The sequence below is a fragment of the Ammospiza nelsoni genome, chromosome 8 (genome assembly GCF_027579445.1).
Source record: "Ammospiza nelsoni isolate bAmmNel1 chromosome 8, bAmmNel1.pri, whole genome shotgun sequence".
Lineage (NCBI taxonomy): Eukaryota > Metazoa > Chordata > Aves > Passeriformes > Passerellidae > Ammospiza > Ammospiza nelsoni.
In genome coordinates, this window is record NC_080640.1 from 18354464 (window position 1) to 18374656 (window position 20193).

At 41.6% G+C, this 20193-nt stretch overlaps 1 protein-coding gene across 1 annotated transcript in view; it reads left to right on the plus strand.

Annotated features, from left to right (window-relative positions):
• Window positions 1-20193, plus strand: part of ANTXRL (ANTXR like) — a 56322-nt gene that overhangs the window by 13948 nt on the left and 22181 nt on the right. The window contains exons 4-15 of the mRNA XM_059476716.1: window positions 18-99; window positions 194-227; window positions 2150-2229; window positions 2354-2422; window positions 2620-2700; window positions 2804-2864; window positions 8711-8809; window positions 11070-11139; window positions 12227-12305; window positions 15267-15362; window positions 16000-16038; window positions 19112-19210. Of these exons, the coding sequence (XP_059332699.1) occupies window positions 18-99; window positions 194-227; window positions 2150-2229; window positions 2354-2422; window positions 2620-2700; window positions 2804-2864; window positions 8711-8809; window positions 11070-11139; window positions 12227-12305; window positions 15267-15362; window positions 16000-16038; window positions 19112-19210 (889 nt within the window). The remainder of the gene's footprint in view (window positions 1-17; window positions 100-193; window positions 228-2149; window positions 2230-2353; window positions 2423-2619; window positions 2701-2803; window positions 2865-8710; window positions 8810-11069; window positions 11140-12226; window positions 12306-15266; window positions 15363-15999; window positions 16039-19111; window positions 19211-20193) is intronic.

A 20193-nucleotide genomic window follows, 5' to 3' on the forward strand; every position in this document is an offset into this window, starting at 1 on the left:
TTTTTTTCAATCCAAAGGGAAGCCATAAGACGAGGACTCGACATTCTTAAGGAAGAATTGCCTGGAGGAGACACGTTCATGCATGAAGGATTTAAAAGGGTACACATTACAGTACCTACTTCCTTTGTTTTACACCTAGAAACTTTGCTGCTGGTATTCTTATGAGCTAACCATGTTCTGCACTTCATTGCAGGCAAATGAGCAGATTTACCATGAGACCTATGGAGGTATGTGCTGTGCAGCATTCATGTTAATGTCTGCATTGAGGAGACTGAGGGATTATGGTTCTTTTTGTGACCTGCAGTAAACCCACTGACAGAAGTGCTGGAGAAGGAGGGCTGTTATGCAACACCACATTCCATTTTGACTGCAGCCCTACTCCTAAATGGGTGATTCATGGTTTATTGAGATCAGAGAAGACCAGTATGATCCCAGATCCGGCCATTGCAGAATGCAGACCAAACCATAGCAGTCAGAGCTGCCCATCTTGCACCCAGCAGACAGGAATTCCCACATTTTCCTTGTCCTTTCTATCCTGATGCACTCAGCCCTCTCTGCTTTGTGGTCCCACATCCTTGTCCTCATCAGTGTGAATGAGAGTTTTGCATGAGTATGAATGATTTTTGTTCAGATTCTGAGTTGCTAAAATGTGCATTTTCACTAGATTTTAAGAGGAAAGTGTATTTGTGGTTTTTGTCTGTGCCAAAAGAAGACCTAGTTAGTTAACAAGACTTGCTTAGTTCATACCCTGGTGTGAGGTTGTTCTCATTTGTGGGCTCATGGTCTCTTAGGAAGATGGAGAAATGGGTCAGTGCCTTTTTATTAGAATAGACTGCGAGTGTAGGAGCAGCAGCTCTGCACAGTGTTGCAGCATTTCTGCCAGTAAAATCAGGAGTCCTGAGGTGTCCAACTGAAAACAATTCTACTTCATAACATATAGCTAAGAACTAATCAAGTATTCTGTAAATTGAATTAGGAAGGAAAAAGAGTAGATGAGATCTGGATCTAGAAGCTAAGCTACCTGGGAAGAAACAAGCATTGAAAAGAAAACAAAATAAGAACTCCAGTTTTTTAAGCATATTTCAAGTATTCTGGGCACAAAAAAAAAAAAAAAAAAGGAATCCAATCTATTTTTTCCCCTCAAGTTGCAGGTCATTTTTTTAAGATTTATGTCTATGTCTGACATGGCATGGGAAGGACCGTGTGGCATAAGAAACCTGTCAGAACTAATCAGTCTGTAATTTCAGACAGTATGGAGGAAGACATTTGAAATTGTAACAGATTATTTTGAAAAGATAACAAATACTTGCCTGAAAGTAACATGTATGTGTATTTGTTACTCTGCTTAAGAACTGTGGACTCTATGGTTGGTTGAACCATAGTTTGAATGTTAATTTGGTTTAATTGTGTTAACTGGTTGCATTTTTGTAGGTAGCATTGTATTCTATACTGCATTATATATATACATCTATGCAGTCTATGCAACCTTTTCACTTAAGTGAAGGGTTGGGATATAAAATGTTGTATGACAATACATGATTTTTTCCCTAATGAACCTGATCTTAAGGTTTCCACATGCTCAGAATCCTATGAATTTCACTGGAAGTTCTTGTTGCTGGAGAACTGTAGGACTGAGCTCCCTGTAGCAGCCCATTTCATGCCATGTTCTGTGGGGTTGCTCTTTCAGAGCCTGCTGGAGGGAAAGGTAGGACGGCAGGAAAGATCCTTTTGCAGAAGTATCTCTTACCGCAATCTCTGGACAATGTTTATGTAGAGACACGTTTGTCAAGAGAAGAGAGGAAACCTCTCCTGTGTGAACCCATTTTGTCAGTTCTCCACGTGTCTGTAATCTTGGTAGCTGCTCTGTTTTATTCAGAGCAGAAAAGCTGGTGTGTGGACCTGGTTAGAGCAGCACTCCCCCTGCAGTGATGCTGTGGTGTGAAGGTGCTCAGGTTTTGGCTCGTTGCAAGCCTTGCATCTGGCCTTCAGCTGGTGTGTCACCAAGTCCATACTGACCAGGCTGAGAGTCTGGCTTAGGGCTTTGTATTTATTTGTCAGTGAAAAGGATTGCCTCACTGCAGAGGTTTTTTTCCATTGCTGAATCTTGTGCCATGTGTGTGCAATCTGTTGTTGACTGTCCTCCACGCAGGAGTTCGGACCGCCAGTGTGATCATTGCCCTGACGGACGGCGAGCTGCAAGATGCTCAGTTCTATTATGCAGAGCAAGAAGTAAGTCACTTCTGTCTTTATCCAAACTAATTTATCATCTAAACCTCCAACACCTGTGCACAGTTACTGCTGACTCCACTGATTACACAGCTTTGCACTTAATGGCACTTCTTGGGTTTTTTAGGCCAACAGAGCCAGAAGCTTTGGAGCTACTGTTTATTGTGTTGGAGTGAAAGATTTCAATGAAACTCAGGTAACTTGCTTATTTTCTCTTGTGTTTTTCTGTTACACTACTGCACAAGGAACAGCATCAGATGAAGGCATTTATTTAATCACTTGGGGCATAAATCATTTCGTGTCACTGTGATGTCTGTTAGCAAGTATGAAAGGGCCCAGTTTTGTTCACTGTAATTTTGTTTTCCTCATGATTTATGATTGTCTTTCTTTCAGCTGTCAACGATTGCTGACAGCATCGATCATGTTTTTCCAGTTAAAGGAGGCTTTTATGCCCTAAGAGGAACCATTGATTCAGTAAGTTGGATGTTCTGAAATACAGTAAAGGCTACCCTTCCCTGCATTAAGACAGCATAGATGAAAATGGTTACCAAAAAATGCCTTTATCTAAATATTTCAGATTCTGAAGAAGTCTTGCATCGAGATCCTGGCAGCTGAACCATCCAGTGTTTGTGCAGGAGGTAAGTTTCCACAAGAACAGTGTGTTAGGCAAATGAATGACATTGATGAAATGTCAGTAAATACCTAATGTGGTACTGGAGCTGAAGCCTGTGGATGTGTTAGAGCATCCTCTCAGGCCATGGCTAAAGCCCTACATTTCCTTCTCATCTTGAGAAAAGCATTCTGACAATAAACATGTAGCTGCTGTGGCTGAGTACCAGCTTGGAGAGCTGTCAGCTTGGAGAGCTGACAGGGGCAACAAAACTGAGCAATTGAGGATACCGTTTTTAAAAAATCAGAGAGGGAGAGACAAGAAAAGTAATGTAAAGCCAGATTGACAGAGGTATTTCAGGGTCTAAAGGCAATATCTCACAAATTTCTGGAAAGATTGCATTCCTGGCATCTGCTGGGACTTGTCAGCAGTTAGAACAAGATTTTGCAAAACGTTTACAGAAATTTAAGCTTTATTGAACCAAATATAATTTGCTGCATAGGCCAAGATACCTCTTGTGATTTCCAAAATGCTAATGTTTTATTTATCTGAAAAAAACATTATTCTTTGTGGTAAACATGAAGGATACCCCGAGGAGTTGTTGATAATTTCATGCCTTTCATGTCTAGTATATTTAACTTGGATTTGTTCTGGTTTATGTTAGCAGTTCTCTTGTTGAGTTTTTTTCTACTGTAGAGGCTATTGCAGCAGAGTAAGAGTGACACCATAAGTTTGCTGGAAGGTACAGTTTTTCAGCATGGTTATTTAGCTCTAGTGTTAGTGTCTTGTGTTCATTTCCTTATACAATGTAAAAAGGAGCACATAAAAAATGGCAATGATGCATGAAAGCTGACCTTGAAAACAGATAAAATATGGAACTCAGGAAAAATTTAGTATCACAGAAGAGAAATTGTTCAGTCTTCACTTCCACATGTCAATCTCAATATGATCTTACCATGAATGTTTCAACTTAACACGAACATCATTGTGTCTCTTGAATTATTCCTAAGTATATTATTGTGAACTAGATGTAAAATCTCATCTGTAGAAAATTTAAAGCAATGATTTTACTTTTAAAAGTGTTCTGGAGTTGTGTAGAAAAAAACAGTTTTAAAGCTTTGACACTTAAAGCTTTTTATTTCATAATGATGCTGTCATATTTTTGCTTACTAATTGTATACCTGACAATTCTTTGTGCAAAGCTTATTACAAACCATCCTGCTCAAGAAAAATGCCTTTAGCTACATAAAAATGTGAGTATTCCAATAGAAGGGATTTTAGTATTCTTGAAACTGTTTGGGGCAATGTTAAGAATATGGGCAAGTTGAACTGGAAACAATGTTTTTCAAACGGAATGTTACAAATATTTTTATAATGTATTTGAGAAAATAAATTCTCAAAAAAATATTATTTCAACAAAATTAATATATTTCAGCAAAAAGAAAAGATGTCTTTCCAAATGATAATGTGTTCAAATCACTTCATTTTTTGCTAAGCTTGCTAGGTAATAAGTTTGACAAATATGATTAAAATTCCACAAGTACACTTTAAAAATAGTTTGCCCTGAAAAAAAAATTAAAAAAAGGCAACAAATCTCAAACAATATTGTTACCTTACTTGGATCTGTAGAATTTTTCATTGTCTTTGTGACTTTCAAACAAGACCAATATAAATTGGGGAGAATCAGTTTTTGGTTGGTGGTGCTGATTTGGCAAGGTATCGGTGCTTCTTTCACTTGAATTCTGAGGTTTGCTCTGTCTGTGTTGGCCCAGCAAGGGCTGGCACGTGGTGAAAGCTTTGCTGCCCGATCTCTGTGCTTGAAGGAGCAGCAGAGAGCTTGAAAAGAGGAGGAAGCCAAGGCTGCAGCTCCACATGATGTGAACTGTTTGTATACCATGGTATTTAAAGTATTAAAACCTTGAGCACTAATAATCACGCCTGTGATAGCATTTATCATTATCCCACAAGCCACAGCTGGAATTACCTTCTGCAAGAGGTTTTACAGCATAAGGCTGCAAATATTTACATTTGTGCTTAGATTTATTATCCTTTATTATCCCACTTACTTCAACATAATTAGAGGTTCATCTGTGTAGATTTGTGCACCACTGTCTCCTGGAAGGAATCTCCTGGGAATAAACAACTTTTTTCATGGTAGTGTGAATCCAGATCTTGAGTTCAGTTCACTGGACAGCTATAGTGCTACTCTGTGCGTAATGTGTTTTATTTTTTTCATGTGCTTCATTTGGACTTTACTTCATAGGCTTCACTAATTTTTGCATTAATGTCAGAATTTTTATGCATTTTAAATTTAGGTAATTACTGATAATATATTCTGTCAAGATCTATAGCCCCTGAAACCTGCATCAACATATACATACACTTTCATGGTGTACGTACTCACTGGCTGAAAATTAGAGCATAACATTTTCTAGAAATTTCCCATTCCTCCTTGTTTAGGTTAGGAGTGTTTGTTTGTTCAAATACATAATGGAATTTTTCATTTCAAAATTATGATTGAAAAATAATGGACCTTTGGAGAGAGTGCAATGTATTATCACATTCTCCAGCAAAGATACTTGTCTGTTTACAGAAATTGAAGTGTGTGTTTGTCCATGCTTTTTGTATGAAACTTATCTGAGCAAGGAGGGGATAATTGGTTTAGCCTTTACTTAGCACTGCTAGTAATTTTTACAATTTGCTATGAGATCATGAGGATATTGTGTGGCTCAGTGGAAACAAGGGATGATTACGGCTGAAAGCAGGGTCTGAGCCACTCCTTGTAAGTGTTCTCATAGTTATTACTGTGTTGGTGATTGCTGGTGATCTTGGCTTCATTTTTGACTTGCCATAGGTTTAGTGAAATGCTAATGGAACAATTTGTGTGTGTTGACAATTCCAGTTGGGACTCTGGCTTTCTGTGACGAAGCTATCTGGCAAATCCAGTTACAAACTGATTTCGTCATATGGTGACAGCTATCTGATGTTTAATGCTTTTTGACCCTGCAAATTCATTGTCCCCAATGTGGAGCAGTGTAGTTGGGTCCTTCCTGCTCCCTGTGATTTAAAGTGACCAAGACATGCAGCCTGTAAACAGGCTATCAGTGCAGAATCGGAGGTGCCTCATATCCCGTTTGACAGCATCATTGCTTTGATTATGCTTATGGTACGCAGACGTGATTGAAAGGTTTTGTTGGATGTGGCATCCTAGTGGCCACATCAAGTACCAGGTGTGGATGCAAGCAGTCAGCTTCTCATCAGAGGCAGAGAAGTGGAGCCGACAGCCCAGCCAGTGCACACCAGCTCCAACCCAGCATCTCGCTGCCAGCACCGCCCGGTGCTTTCAGTGCTGACCTTTTTCCCTTCGCTGTCTTGTCAAAAGCTGCAATCTATGATCTGACAGTAACTAAGGAGGAAAAGGACGCAGCCAGAGCCAGGGCGCAAAATTAAATGGAATTAGCCATTTCAACAGAGCATCACCCAGAACCCATTGATGCTCCAGAGCAACTGAGGTACCAGCTGGTTACGTTTCCCTGGTATATTTTCAGCTTGTGTTGCTGGACAGGTTACTACCCATCACTTGTTCACAACTGACTGTGCAGAGTGGCAGTCACAGTGACAAGAACGGCAGGAGAGGTAAATAGTCCTGACAAGACTAAACTTCTAGATGTAGCTTTTACCTTGGATGTCTTGTGTTGAATTTTTCTTACTTGCGGCATCTTTTTAAAGCCACTGAAGCAGCCACCAGTTAAGCTTTTGTGATTTCTGCATTTTAAGGCCAGTAATTCATGAGAAGAAAAATTTAAGTGCAATTTTGTTTCAGCAAGCTTCTTTTAAAATACAAAATTGAGATGGGGAGAAATTATCATCTTGGCTGGGTGTTCAAGCCCCTGTGAAGTGTGGACTGGTTACGAGCAAGTCTGCCAGTGTGGGGTCCCAGGCAGGTAGTTCTGGTGGATGGGCAGAGGCCCAGTTGCCCTCAGGGCTGGTCATGACTCTCAGCTCTGCTGACAAAAGAAGGGCATGCTCATAATTCTCAGTATAGCAGCTGGGTTAGATGTGGAATGGCTCAAGGCACAAATCTGACTAAGAGTAACTCAAGATTCTTATTGGAGTAAGAGGCAGATGAATCTACTCTACAGTACATTTTCATTTGTTTTAAGAAATGCTCATTACCTCCAGTGAGAACCAGGATGTAAAACTCTTCCCATTAAAAAGAGGCCAAATTATGATGCTGGATTTGTGTATTTGGCTCTTGGTGTGCTCATTGAGATCTCAAATGTTATCATTTTTCTTTAGTAAGGTACCTAAGCACATGTTTCATTTCAAAATGCACTCCAGTAGATACTTTCTTTTTCTCCTCCCAAAATACCTTCTTTGATTCCCACGTACCTTGTGGCTTTTGTCAGTTCAGAGCCCTGCTCTAGAGCAAGTTACCATGTTGAAGACCAGAGTGTGGATTTCCAGTGCATGATTGTATTTTGTAAATGCCCCAGTCCCATTCACCTGGACTTGCATTAGATCTCAATACAGTGATAATGGCAATGAGTGACAGTGGTTTTGACAGAAACAAGCTGTTTGTACAGAAAAGTAAAGCATTCCACGTCCTTGTGCTATCTTGCCTTGCAGTAGCTTGATAAAAGCACAGGCAGATGAGGCTGAATGTATTGCAGCCACCTCTGGGCCTCATGTAGTGTGAGCCAATAACGAGGCCTTCCTCCAAAGCATGCAAATGACATGGTAGTGCCTTGTATGGAATGTTGCTAAAAGCCAAATCTTATATCACTAAAAATCATATACAGCTCCCTTCAATCCTACCAACATTGTTTTGTTCTCCTTTTGAGCATGTTCATCAAAGTATAGATGATGATGCATGTTGATCTGTTCATGGTTTTACTCACTACATGGCGTACTATATAATTTGTTCATGTTTATCAATGTGAAGCATGAAGACAAATTATTCTTGTGTTGTGCTGTTATACCCCTTACATTGGGCTGATCTCAAATGCTGCTCAAAGGCTGGTGTGAGAGCCCTGTGGAGGATTTGGTTCAAGTAGGACATTCATGCATGAAAGTGCAACTTGAGTGCTTTGTGCCCTTGCTGTGTGCCAGCAATCTCAGCTGTCAGCTGGCTGCTTGTCTGCAGTGTCAAAGGGAGTTTCAAAAGCGTGCTGGGGACAGAACAAGTTTGTAACGTGTCTCTCTACCTGCCCGCATTAAAGGTCTTATCTCTGTGGCCAGTGTGGCAGCCACAATGGCTTTTTGTGTCCTAGAGGGAAGTTTCCCTTGCCATGTCCCTTCCTGGTGCATCTTGTGCCTAGTTTGGCAATTCAGGCTCACCCCAGCAGAAAGGGGACTGTGGCTCTGTGTTGGGCTTCACCTGTGCACAGTAAAGGGAGGGAAGAATAGCAAACTGGTTTTGTGTTAGAGCTTTGAGTCACAGGAGGTTTAGGAGTGGAGTTCTGTCTGTCAGCATCTTCCTGAGCAGAGCTCTGCTGAAAGCCTGGTGCCAGGAGGAAGGACTGGTACAGGTGGTTGGCAAAGGTGTCTGTCCCAAAAGCCACGGAGGAACCATGAGATGACATCAGTCAAGTCAGACTTAGTTTTGCTGTGGCACTTTTAAGGTATTGCAGTTGTGTGTTACACTTGTGGGAGCTGACTTGAGACAAAGAAGACTCTGAAGCACTAATGCCACTGCAGCACTCTTGGACATTGCTGCTGAATAGAGGGAGTGTCTGTGGGGATGTTTTATTTCAGGCACAGGGCAGAGAACAGCAGCTGTCATGTTTTAATTTGGGTCACTCTGAACAGAAAAGCTGTACTTGAGTTATTTCTCATAAATAAATCATAAATCTTCTATATTTTTGCTTACAGAATCCTTTCAAGTTGTGGTGAGAGGCAACGGCTTTTATCATGCGAGAAACATCGACCAGGTGCTCTGCAGCTTCAAGCTCAATGACAGCCTTACTATCAGTAAGTGTGCAGGCTGGAGGACTGCAGTCACCCCTGTGGCTGTGTCACCTCACAGGCCAATTCTCATCCATGTTAAGGGGAGCCCTTGCAGCAGATGTGAGAGGGAGCTGGGGTAGAGGTGTGCACTTAAAAGGAGCTTGAAATTCACCCTTGTTCAATGCAGTGACCTGTGGGCACTCTGTAGTGAGCACTTACATGGCACATGGGGCTGTACAGTGACCTTAGCACTGTTGCAGTGATCCACGTGGGTGCTGCATGCAGCAAGAGAGGACTGGGGATCCAGTTTTAAGATGGAAACTTAAAATTGTTTCCTATTCCCTTATCCATCAGCAGTAAAAAGAAATACTGCTATCTTGATCCCCTGGTGGTGTTTTCAGAGTTTTTAGTCACCAGTTCAGGAGACAATTGCCATAAAGCCAGGCCTCCCAGGCACTCTGCTCCTCTCTGACACCAGTTTCTGGTCCCATCACAGTCACTGTGTAACATGGAAACCCCCTGTCCTGTTGTGATGAACAGGATCTTTTGTTTGCTGTCTCAGCAGCCAGGCAAAGGACTGAATGGCCAAAAAAGATGGAGTGTCCAGTTTCTCAGCAGTCCTCTCTCATTCCTGAGAAGCTGTGTATTTTGGGCAGAGTGAAATATGGTGTGGGGAGAGGAGCTCTGCTCCTATTTCATATATGCTGCCCTTGTGGCCTGAGCACAGTGGAGGCTTTCATATGCTGTCGTGGCCAGACTAGTGCCTTCCCAAGCAGTGAATTAACTTACAAGAGGGAACACATGAATTGCTCATTCATTTCCCATCCCAGTTGTCTATGCTGATGCTGCAGTCAGTCAGCTCTGGTGGTCTTGCATTTATTCCACTCACAGATATGCTTTAACCAGGATTTGTTTTGTGTGGTTTATCAGTTAGACTTTTTTGCTTTTTCTTCCCTGACCCCAATCATTAGCACCTTGACTGGGCTTCACACAGTGAGGGCTCACCTGAGCCTGGAAATACACAGGAGGAAAACTACTCTGATTCCATTCCAAATCCATGCTGTTTTCCTTGGGTTAAGTCTGCAACAGATGTTGTGATGAGATGCTGATCTGTGATGCCTTTTTTTCCTTCCCTAAAACATACCACATTTCCATGTCCTCATCTCTGCATGGAAGGGGAGTTTTGTCTTCAGATGTGCTTGAAGTGGGTGAAGCATGAAAGAACAATTCTTACATCTGTTGTTGCTTGAGTTAATTTTTTTTCCTACATAAAGAGTAAACAAGCCTCAAAAGGATAAATAAGATGGCAGCCTATATCAGCCCTTTATTCCCTTGGGTAGACCATTCTATCTCCAGGCTGGCAGCACAGTTGTTTGCTGGCCACTCAGAGCTAAGCTGCAGTCACTGCAGTGGTGTGTCTGCTCTTGTGCCTCAGCTTACACACCTTTGGTGGAGTGGCAGTGCAGGATTACTGCTGGGCCTCCTGTCTGTATTCATAGGACTTGGCTTTCTGGATGTGACTTTTGAAAGTGACAGGATTAACACTGCTGAATCTTGGAGCAGTGAAATGCTTCCTCCTTAGGTGGGAAGATGTGTGTCCTTGTGTTTGACCCTGCCTCACCAAACCCTTAGAAACAACCTGTGGGCTGTTTACAGATGATGCTGCCACAGAGGGGAGGTTGGCTTCAGGAGAAGCAGAGCAGATCCTCATGATAACATCAGTCATGAACCCTCTCTGCCTCTTTCCTGTAAATGACCAACCATCTCTTGGGTTTGGTTTTTTCCCCCCCAGTATTTTTCCATTTCAACTCCACCCCATCCCTCTCATTCCTTTTTCTTAGGCTCAGACAGTGCAGCCTTGGATTTTCTTCTCTGTGTATTTGAACATGGGTAGACAAAAATTGAGCCTTCACTTTTGAGCCCTTGAGTAACTTGAGGGGTTGGACTATTCAGTGTGAGTAGAGGTTGCACATAATTTTCAGAAAGGCATGATGAATACTGCTCAAAGCTGAATTCCAAGTGGCTGATCACTGCTGTCAGGAACAGAGATAAATGTCCAGTTCTTAGCTGTGGTATCTCTAGCCTGAAAGCATGATGTTGGCATCAACATGAATGGTTATTCTAGTACTTGGATTTGTAATCAGCACCATTGGGGAGTATTGGTACTTGCCAATATATTGAGTTTATCTGTGGCTTTCGTTGGTGTCAGCACTTCCCAAGGGGGTGGCCTGCTTGAAACAGTTTAATTTTTTCATCCCTGAGAGTTGTATCCATTTCCTTTCAGATGAAAAGCCGACTTATGTTCATGATACATACTTGCTTTGCCCTGCCCCTGTGATAGAAGATGCTGGACAGTGAGTATTGCATTTCAGCATGTGTTGAGAGGGTGGACTTCTGAGTGAAGATGTCATAAATTTCTGCGTGTGTGTCATATTGCAACCATCTCCTTTGTACCAAATCCTTTCCTAATATGAGCCACCATAGCTCTATTCAGTGTTGGGTCTTCAGCACAATTTAACCAAAGATCTTCTTGGACCATGGCCCCATACCATGGAATCACAGAATGGTGATTCCTTCTCTCTTCCTATATCCTGTTGTTTCAGACCAAAGACTGTTTCAAGACAGTTCATTACATTCAAGACAATTGCATTTAATTTTGATTGAAAGGAGATGCTTGATTTGAATTCCTTTGCTGTTATTGCATATGTTGTTTCCCGAATTTTGCTCTGCTATGCCTAGAGTTGATATTTTTCAGCCTTTTTAATCCTGTAGACTTCTGGGAGACATGGCAGAATGTCCAACCTGCCTTTTCCCTAGGTGATCTTGTGGGTGCTTAAATGCTGTACTGGGGCTACGGGTGAATGGCTCCTTTGCCTTTTGTATTTGTAGATGAAGGAAATTAATTTGGTGGGGTTTTGTAATTTTTTTTTATTATTACTTTAATTTTTTTTTCTCTGATATTGGAGAATGGCTAGGGAAGATTCTTCTTGAATTTCACTTGGCATTTCAGTGGTTTTACCCTTCTTGATCTCAGTGCAGGGGTTCTGGATTTGCTTGGATTCGAAAGAACACACTCTGTTTCATTAACAGAAGGGTTTCTTTAAATAAATAAAAAGTCTTAAAGTTTATTGTGCTATGTACAGTAGTATTGCTGTTGTCTGAGGCATTCTGTTATGACTCAGTGTCCTGGTGCAGGTGGGATGCGTTTTTTTAATAAAAAGCATATGTCCCTGCTCAACTAAGGTAACATAAAAAGGTTGGCTCCTGGGTAAGCAGGGAGGCAAATGCAGGTAAGTGCCTGAGGCCATGAAAGTGCCCTGACTCATCAGGACCCACTATCCATGCAGACTCATAAACCAGTGGTTAAAACACAGACAGAATAAAGGTAAGAATGGGTGTAAAGATGACACTAAAAATAAACATATCTGTTTTGTGCTCTAGGGTGGTTTTCCTACAAGTCAGCATGAACAACGGGCTAACGTTCATCTCCAGCTCTGTCAGCATCACCAGCACACATTGTGTGAGTAACTCCAATGGGGCTTGACAGAGGAACCATGAGACTCTGCAAAGAAATGGTTGTTCTCCAGGCAAAGCCTCCTTGAGTGAGCCTGACCTCTCTGCAGCTTCTGTGTCACTGCTACTGACTGATCCCAGCAGCTCTTGGGAAAATAACCAGGGCTGCTTAAGGTCAAATTGTTATTGATGGTGGATAGATCATAATAGATTTTCTGAGTAAAAAATTAGAGTAAGAGGCACCCTGCCCATTCCTACCTCAGGAGTGAGATCCTCAAAACTAGGATCTTAACAGAAGGAGACCTGAGAAAATGATCACAGGAGCATCAGGGGGCAGCACTCTGTTGAGCCTTGGGGTCCCTGAGGGGATTTAAGGTAAAAGGCACAACTCTTAGGACTTCTATCTGGAAAGGCCACAGAGAGAAAGGACATGATGCCTGTCCTGCATCATGTGGTCAAAAAGACCAGGTAGAGTGTCAGGGACAAACAGCTAGAAGTGATCCTTTATCAAAATCTGATTTTAGAATCAAATAAACAAAATTAGGAAACTGACTAATAGATGAGGAGTTGTCTTTCTTGCCTTGGGGTAAAAATAGGCAGTGCTGAGAGCTGGTGTGAGCAAGTACAGTAATTAAATATGTGACCTTGTGCTTGTGGTCTAAATCAAGCCGGCTGAAGTACCTGATAGCAGTTTGTATCATTGTTATTAGTGTCAAAAGGACTTTTATAGCCTGTGCCAAATGCTGTCATATTGGTTTGTAATCATTGTTGGCCATTTTGACAGCTGGAGAACAGGAGGGCAGGAATGCACATAGGGCTGACTGTAATTTGTAAATCTAATTTTCTGATGTTTGCAGCAATGAGGGTGAGAAATATCACACCAGAATCCTGAACAGCTTGGATTGTAGGGACACAATACAGCAGAGATGTGTTTGTTTCTTTATGCTATTATTTCTATTTTGCTAAAACTTTCTTCCAAATTTTCCATACTGAGGACTGATATTTTCACATTTAATTCCACTCTTTTACCTCAGGTACAGTAAAACCTTTCAAGTCTGCACAAGTGTTAACTGATGTATTTAGTTACCCATATGTAATCTATTTCTGATGAAGACTGAAGTGTCAACCCTAACCAGGGTTCCTAAAGGCCAGAGCATGGATGGAGGAAGCTTTTCCTTTTGGTAGCCTTAGGATAGTAAGAGGAATCCAATCTCCAGTCATGTCAATCTGACAGTTTTTGACCAGCCTCTTGCAGATTGAATGTGAAGGAGGCAGGAAGCCTGATTTGCAGCTGATAGAAAAATACTGTCTTACTTCTGTTCTGTCCTATAAGCAGCAAGGTTGGCAGTTCAGTTTCCAACTTTGTCTTAATTTCATGCGTTTCACTCTTCTCGTTTTAGAGACTCCCTCCATTTCCTTTCCCCTCCTGTTTCCTTTTCTGTGGGTGGCAGTCAGCTGGCCTGCTCAGCTCTCCTCCCCAGCTGGTCCTTCTGTCTTTTCTGTACAGTAAGTATCTTCACTATAATCCAAAAGCCTCTGTGTGATCCCCTTGCTTATTTCTGTTCAGCTGCATGAAGTCTGCTATTTTCTTTTCAAAGTCCAGCTTCACTATGGAGCTTTGTGTCATTAAAATCATTAAAAGAAGACTCTTTAGCTTCTTGCTGCCAGCAGCTCCTGAGCTATTGCTGGTAAATGTCTCAGCAATTTATATGTGCAGTTAGCATGGGAAAAGCAATGCCTGGAAACAAAGGCTACAAAACAAGGAGGTAATGTGTGTTTGGAGTAATAGTAGCACTGGTACTGCATTGCTACTGTATTTGGATTTGTTTTTAAGGAGTGCAGCAATAGTTCTTAAAGTTATGCTTGATTTTTACTCAGCAATCTGGCTTTACTGAGAATTCATTTCTCTGTAAGTATCTGCTTTCCAGATGCATTAGTTGTACATGGGGCCATGGGAGGGACAGAGAGGGGGGCTTAGCACTGAACTGCAGCTGGGTACTGTGTCCTCTAACAGGACTTGTTTGAGCAGGACATTTGGCACATTTTGGGCAATCCAGCTGCTCCCTGGCCAAAAGAAGGTGAGCCAGACAGTATATCCTAACACAGGTGGGTCTGTTGCATCGTTAACCAAAAGCCAAAGAGCAAAGTGGGGATGGCAATGCTGTGACTCAGATATGGGATACTGGGTTACCTGTTTAAAAGCATGGAGTAGGAGCTGTGTTTGTGTTAGTCCCTTATTGAATGTGTGAGTCCTGGCAGCTCTAGGAATTGGCCTGAGAGAGAACTAGGTACCATCTAAGTTGGGATCTAAGTTGGGCGTTCAGGATCTCACCCAGACTTTGCAAAGTTCTTACCAGTTGGTGCTTTCCACTCTGAGCTTTTTCATTGTGTGAGGGCAAAACAAATGCACTTAGAATAGCGAAGGAAATCCCTGTTGTAAGAAGGGGCTAAGCATCAGTTTCTGGTGTCATGGAAATTCAGCAAGTTGCAGTATAATAGGGTGAATCTCGTTGACTTTATCACATAGAAATCAGTTTTGGAATTTGGCTTCTTTCCCTTTATCCTTCCACCTATCCTTTGAAAATCTCTTACAGCTTCCTCTCTAGCCAATTCCTCCTTCCTCCTCCTTCCTCAGCCTGATTGACAGGCCCCAGGCTTTCCTCTAGTTTCCTGATAAGTTTTTCCTGTTCCCTGATATCTCTGTTGCTGGTGAATTGAACCTCTTCTCAAATGTTGGAAATCTACCATTGAAGAAGTTTCATTTCCCAGTGTATATTAAAAAAAAAAAAAAAAAAAGGCTTAAACATCAGAGCTAAAGTTAGTATCATTCCAGAACCCAGTACAGTCTGAGGATAGGGCATCTGAGACCTCATAGTGATGGAAAGCTGACTCTAAGTGTGTAACTTCAGGACTCCTGCCTTCTTTGAGGCATATAAAGGTAACTCAGAAATAATCATCTTGTTTGCAGCTGACTGGGACCATCCTTTTCATTGCTCTTCTGATTCTTTTTCTGCTGCTGGCTCTGGCTCTTCTGTGGTGGTTTTGGCCCCTTTGCTGCACAGTGGTAAGTAAAGTCTTTTTATTCTCTTGACTTGTTTTCATATAGTCTTTGCCAGTTAAAGTGTTGGAGCGGGTGGTTAACCTTGCTTTAAAAAACTGCCACATTTGTAAAGCCCTGGTTCAACAATTTGCCTAAAGTGCATGTTGAAGTTACTCTTGTCTGGGTTTTTGATTGTTTCAAGGCCTATGTGACTTTTACATTGAATGAGAATTTTAAATAAGCTCATGGATGTGACTTAAGTTTCTGTAGGGATCGAGACCTCCTTCAGACCAGCTTTGAAACCTGCTGCATAAAAGTGTAATGGAATTGATTTACTAATGTGTGCACAAGCTGTTATGGTCCTCTTTAAAGACAAGAGTTAGGGTTGGTTTTTTTTGCATTTTGTTTGTTGGGGTTTCTTTAATTTATTCAGAGGAGCTGCGGATTCTGAGATAATATCTTTGCACTAACTTGGTAATTATATGGTATTTTTCATCTCATCTGGGCTCATTTTCCATGGGACTAATGAGAGGATTGAATGGGGGGGAATGAAGCAGAGTGACTCATTTGTGACATGGGCAAGAAAGCAGGGAGGACATAGTTATTGAGAAGGATGAACCCTGCCATTGTCTCAGATTTCTCCATTGTTTGTTTATTGCAGGTGATCAAGGAGCCACCTCCACCACCACCTCCAGAGCCTGTAAGTGTGCTATTTCTGAGCTGTGGCACTGCCTGCAGCACTGTAGTGTGCCATGCTGCCCAGGAATGGCAGCCCTGTAGGTGTACTAATGACACCTTAAAGGCTGTGAGAGGAAGTGCTCTGGGTCAGGACAGTTATTTCTGCCTCCTGGCCTCTTTATATACATACAGCAGAACTGCTTCCATCCAGGGTGAAAACAGTTGCATAGCTCAAAAATCCACAGGCCAGCAGTTCCTACGGTATTTTGTTCCTTCTGCTGTGCATCAAACAGGTGTGTAAGCAAATCTCTGCTTCTCAAGCTGTGCTGACAGCTGTCCCTCCTCCAGTACAGCTGCCATTGTTCTCAGCAGGAGTTTAGCCCAGATTGGTAGTAAGGAACAGTCTGGCAGCTGGAAAAAAGGACAGCAAAGGCCACATTCTTGTGGCTTTGCTACAGGAGGGGAGACAAAGCCTGCCCTGGCTGTGGCTCTTCTGCAGAGTGACCTTTGGAAGGACATTTAGCCTTTCTCCATTTAGGTTTTGAGCTGTGTGAGGCAGGATTGTGTTTAGCTCTTTTGGGGACAGTCACTCACTGACCCTGACCTCAGTTTAGTCTCACCATACTAGTTTCATGAAAATAATAGTAGCAAATAAAAGCACCTCCAGAGAAAACCTATGCCTGCCTTCATTTCTTTCCTAGGCATAGACAATGAAATAATGGAAAAATACTTGCCTAACCCACAAGAGAAGCTTATAGTTTACTGTTAACTTGCTGTAACTTGGCATGAATGTAGGGAGGCAACCACAGCTGCTGTTTTGAGGTTGCTAGAGGCCACCACTAGCGTGTATGTGATCCTGCTACTTGTCCTGAGCAGCAGCACTGTGACAATTTAACTTCAGAATGCACACCAGAATTCATGCTGGGGTTTGTGTGATTAGTGCTATCACAAAGCCTGCAGTTGCAGCCATGCTGCATTTGAAGGAGGTTTCAGAGAGCATCACAGCCCTGCAGAAGTTCCAGATGCTTTGCAATTTTAAATGCAAAGAGAATTAACTGATGTAAGCCTCCAGGAACAACACAGAAACAGATGTTATCCATCCCTTTTCTTGGCCTTGTCTTTATCCAGCATGAGTTGTAATAATCATGCATTGTAATAACTGTAACTGTGTGATGAATTCCATTACATTTAGTATTTATTAGGCTCCCTAGGTATGGTGACCTGCCCTTCAGCTGATACAGTGTGGTATTGCTACTATTAAACTGAATATAGGTGTGTAAAATTTGTTCTAAAGCACAAGCATTCGATTTCCATGTGGTAGCTGTTAATGTTACTTTGCTGTGTGTACAGTGTAGGGGATATTTGGTATAAATCCTTTATCAACTAGAAAAGTATCAGCTGTTGCTGTTGGCTCTGTCCTGCTAGAGTCAGGCTTGCCAGCAGTAAGAACTGTTAGACATGAACACTTGCAATCTGTGTTACCTTGCACGGAAGAGGCAGAATAGCTTAAATAGTACTCATGTTCACAGTGAAATCAAATATTAAAACACTGATGCAGTTCACTGGGTACTGGTTTAGATTAGCATAAAGTGGGATAAAATTTGTGTATTTGTTGTACTCTCAAAAAAAAGTTTACTGAAACAACACCAAACCCAACACCAAACCACAATACTTTCATTGTATGTTTATTTTCCCAATTTAGGATAAAACAAAATAACAGGAACAAAAAAAAGAGGTAAAACAAACACCAAAAAGCCAAACCACGACAATAAAAGCCCCAAACTCAAACTCCCCTTACTTGTTAATGCAAATGTCAGCTCTAGTCTTGCCTGGCCATACTAAAGAATTTGTTGGAGGAGCTGACCTGTTGAACTGTACCTGAGAGGCCACTGAAAAACCTTTCTCCAAGGCATAATCTAAGAGGTAAATACAAACGAAAATTAAAGCCTGGTTTCAAAAAGCTGTTATTGTCTTTTGAGCTCTTAATTCCTTTTCCATTCCAATAGAAACATGTAGGGCAATTTTGTGAAAATGCCATCTAGTGATGTAACAGTAATTTACATCTCTCTATAGTATTTGGCTTTTTAGTTAATTTTTTGGGGTTTTTTTAATAAAAAATAAGTTCAGGTAGTGTTTCTAGAAGCATGCTTGTACTGAGGAACAGTAGCAATGAGCACTGTGCATGGCCAGTCCAAGACCAGCATGCATGTCTGCATATAAGCATGAGGTACAGTTATTTGAGGAATGAAGGAAATATTGTAGGAGGTTTGTTGTGCCCTCTCCTCAGCTATGTGTGTACTTGGAGAGTGTCAGGCTGGGGCTTTCAGGTATCTTGACTTAGTGTAATGATATGGAGTCTGAGAAATCGTCAAGATGATAGAGCTGGAGATGTGTTCCCAGGCTTGTTGAACTAGAACCATTTGCCAGCTTTTAGTTAGGCAAGAACAGAAAAATGAACCTGAAGTTAATTCCTGATTCAGACTCTCACATGTTCCAGAAAAGGAATCTTTGTCTTTATGATTGCTCTGGTTCTGATTGCCCTAACAACTGTGAAATGCTCCTGTCTGAATCCTTTTTCAAATTGTACAACTTGAGCCAGACTCCACAAAGCATCAAATAGTGTAGAATTACTGGTTACAGCTGCCATGAGAAAAGGATCTGATGCATATGTTAAAAAACTCAACAGTGGTCACTTTTTTCCTCTGTTAGGTGACATTAACTTCTAAAAGTGCAATTAAGAATTTATTTCTCTGGGCCAACTCATCACTGCATTTTCTGTATAGCACAGTGGCAAGCCAGTTTATGTACAATTCATCTATACTTTGCCTTTCCTTACAAATCAGTGGAGATTTTGGAGCTCAATGCATATTTGATTAAATAAAAGCAGCCCAGACAGAGGAATAGGCAATCCTCTCTGGCTTCCCTATTAAAATTGCACCTGCAGAGACAAGAGACTTCCTTGGTTTTTGTCAGCAAATAAGCATAAAATACAGAGCCAGATATCCAAGGATTGGACCATAGGATGTTCAGCTGTTTTCCGCAGTTTATGCTTTTTATGTGAGAGCAGCATTAATATCTCCCTGTGTTTCCCACAGGACTCAGATGATGAAGATGGATTGCCAAAGAAGAAGTGGCCAACCGTGGATGCATCTTATTATGGAGGCCGAGGTGTTGGTGGGATTAAGAGGATGGAGGTATTTGGCTTATTCTTTAGTGCTATAAACCCCAGCACATTGAATTGAAAACTGTTGCACTGTGTTTTCATGTGATTCTTGAAGAGGACTGGAGTCCGGGATTTAATCAGGGCTTGTGTACCTAATTCACACCTGCTGTCCAAGTAACAGGCATCAAGCTGCTGTCATTTGCATGAATAATTAAATGAATCTAGCATTAAGAGCCAGAGAAAATTTGAAGGCTAAGAAATGAGATAAGCACCAAAAGAAGTTTTAATCTCGTGAGTCAAACCCTTTGGTGCAGTTGCAACCAGTTCTCTTGTCAGAGGAAATTCAGGCAAACTACACTGGTTTTATTTTTGAGGATGCTGTCTATGCAGTGCCTGGTTTCTGTGGCTTCTCAGCAACTTCTTGCAGGACTGCAGATGAAGTATTGCATCTTAATATCCTTAACTATTTTCCTTGGAAGAATTTTATCCTTGATGCTGAGAATGTATGCTGACTGTGACACCATGGATCATATACTGTTCTTGAATGCAGAGTCACTTCTCTGCTTGAGCTAAGTCAGACAACAAAATCACATATTAAGATATTAGATACTGGGAAGAATTTCTTCACTGAAAGGGTGATTAGGAGTTGGAGCAGGCTGTCTGGGGAAGTGATGGAATCACCATCCCTGAAGTGTTGAAAAGATGTGTGGATATGGCACTTGAGGTATGGTATAGTAGGTGCTGGGTTAATTCAATCATCTTAGAGCTCCTACCAACCTCAATGATTCTCATCTGCCCCAGATGCTGTGAATTCCCACAACACCTTAGATTGCTTGAATGTGCAAAGGCTGGTAGTTCCAGCAGTTTTTGAATTAGACTGTTTTATTCTTAAATGTGTATTTCTGATTATGGTAGGAGTTTGGTGCTTTCATAAATTTGACTTAATTCTGGTAGCACTTGGTCATCTGATGGGAACTAGATTATTACCTGTGGGAACCACCTGCTGGTGGGGAC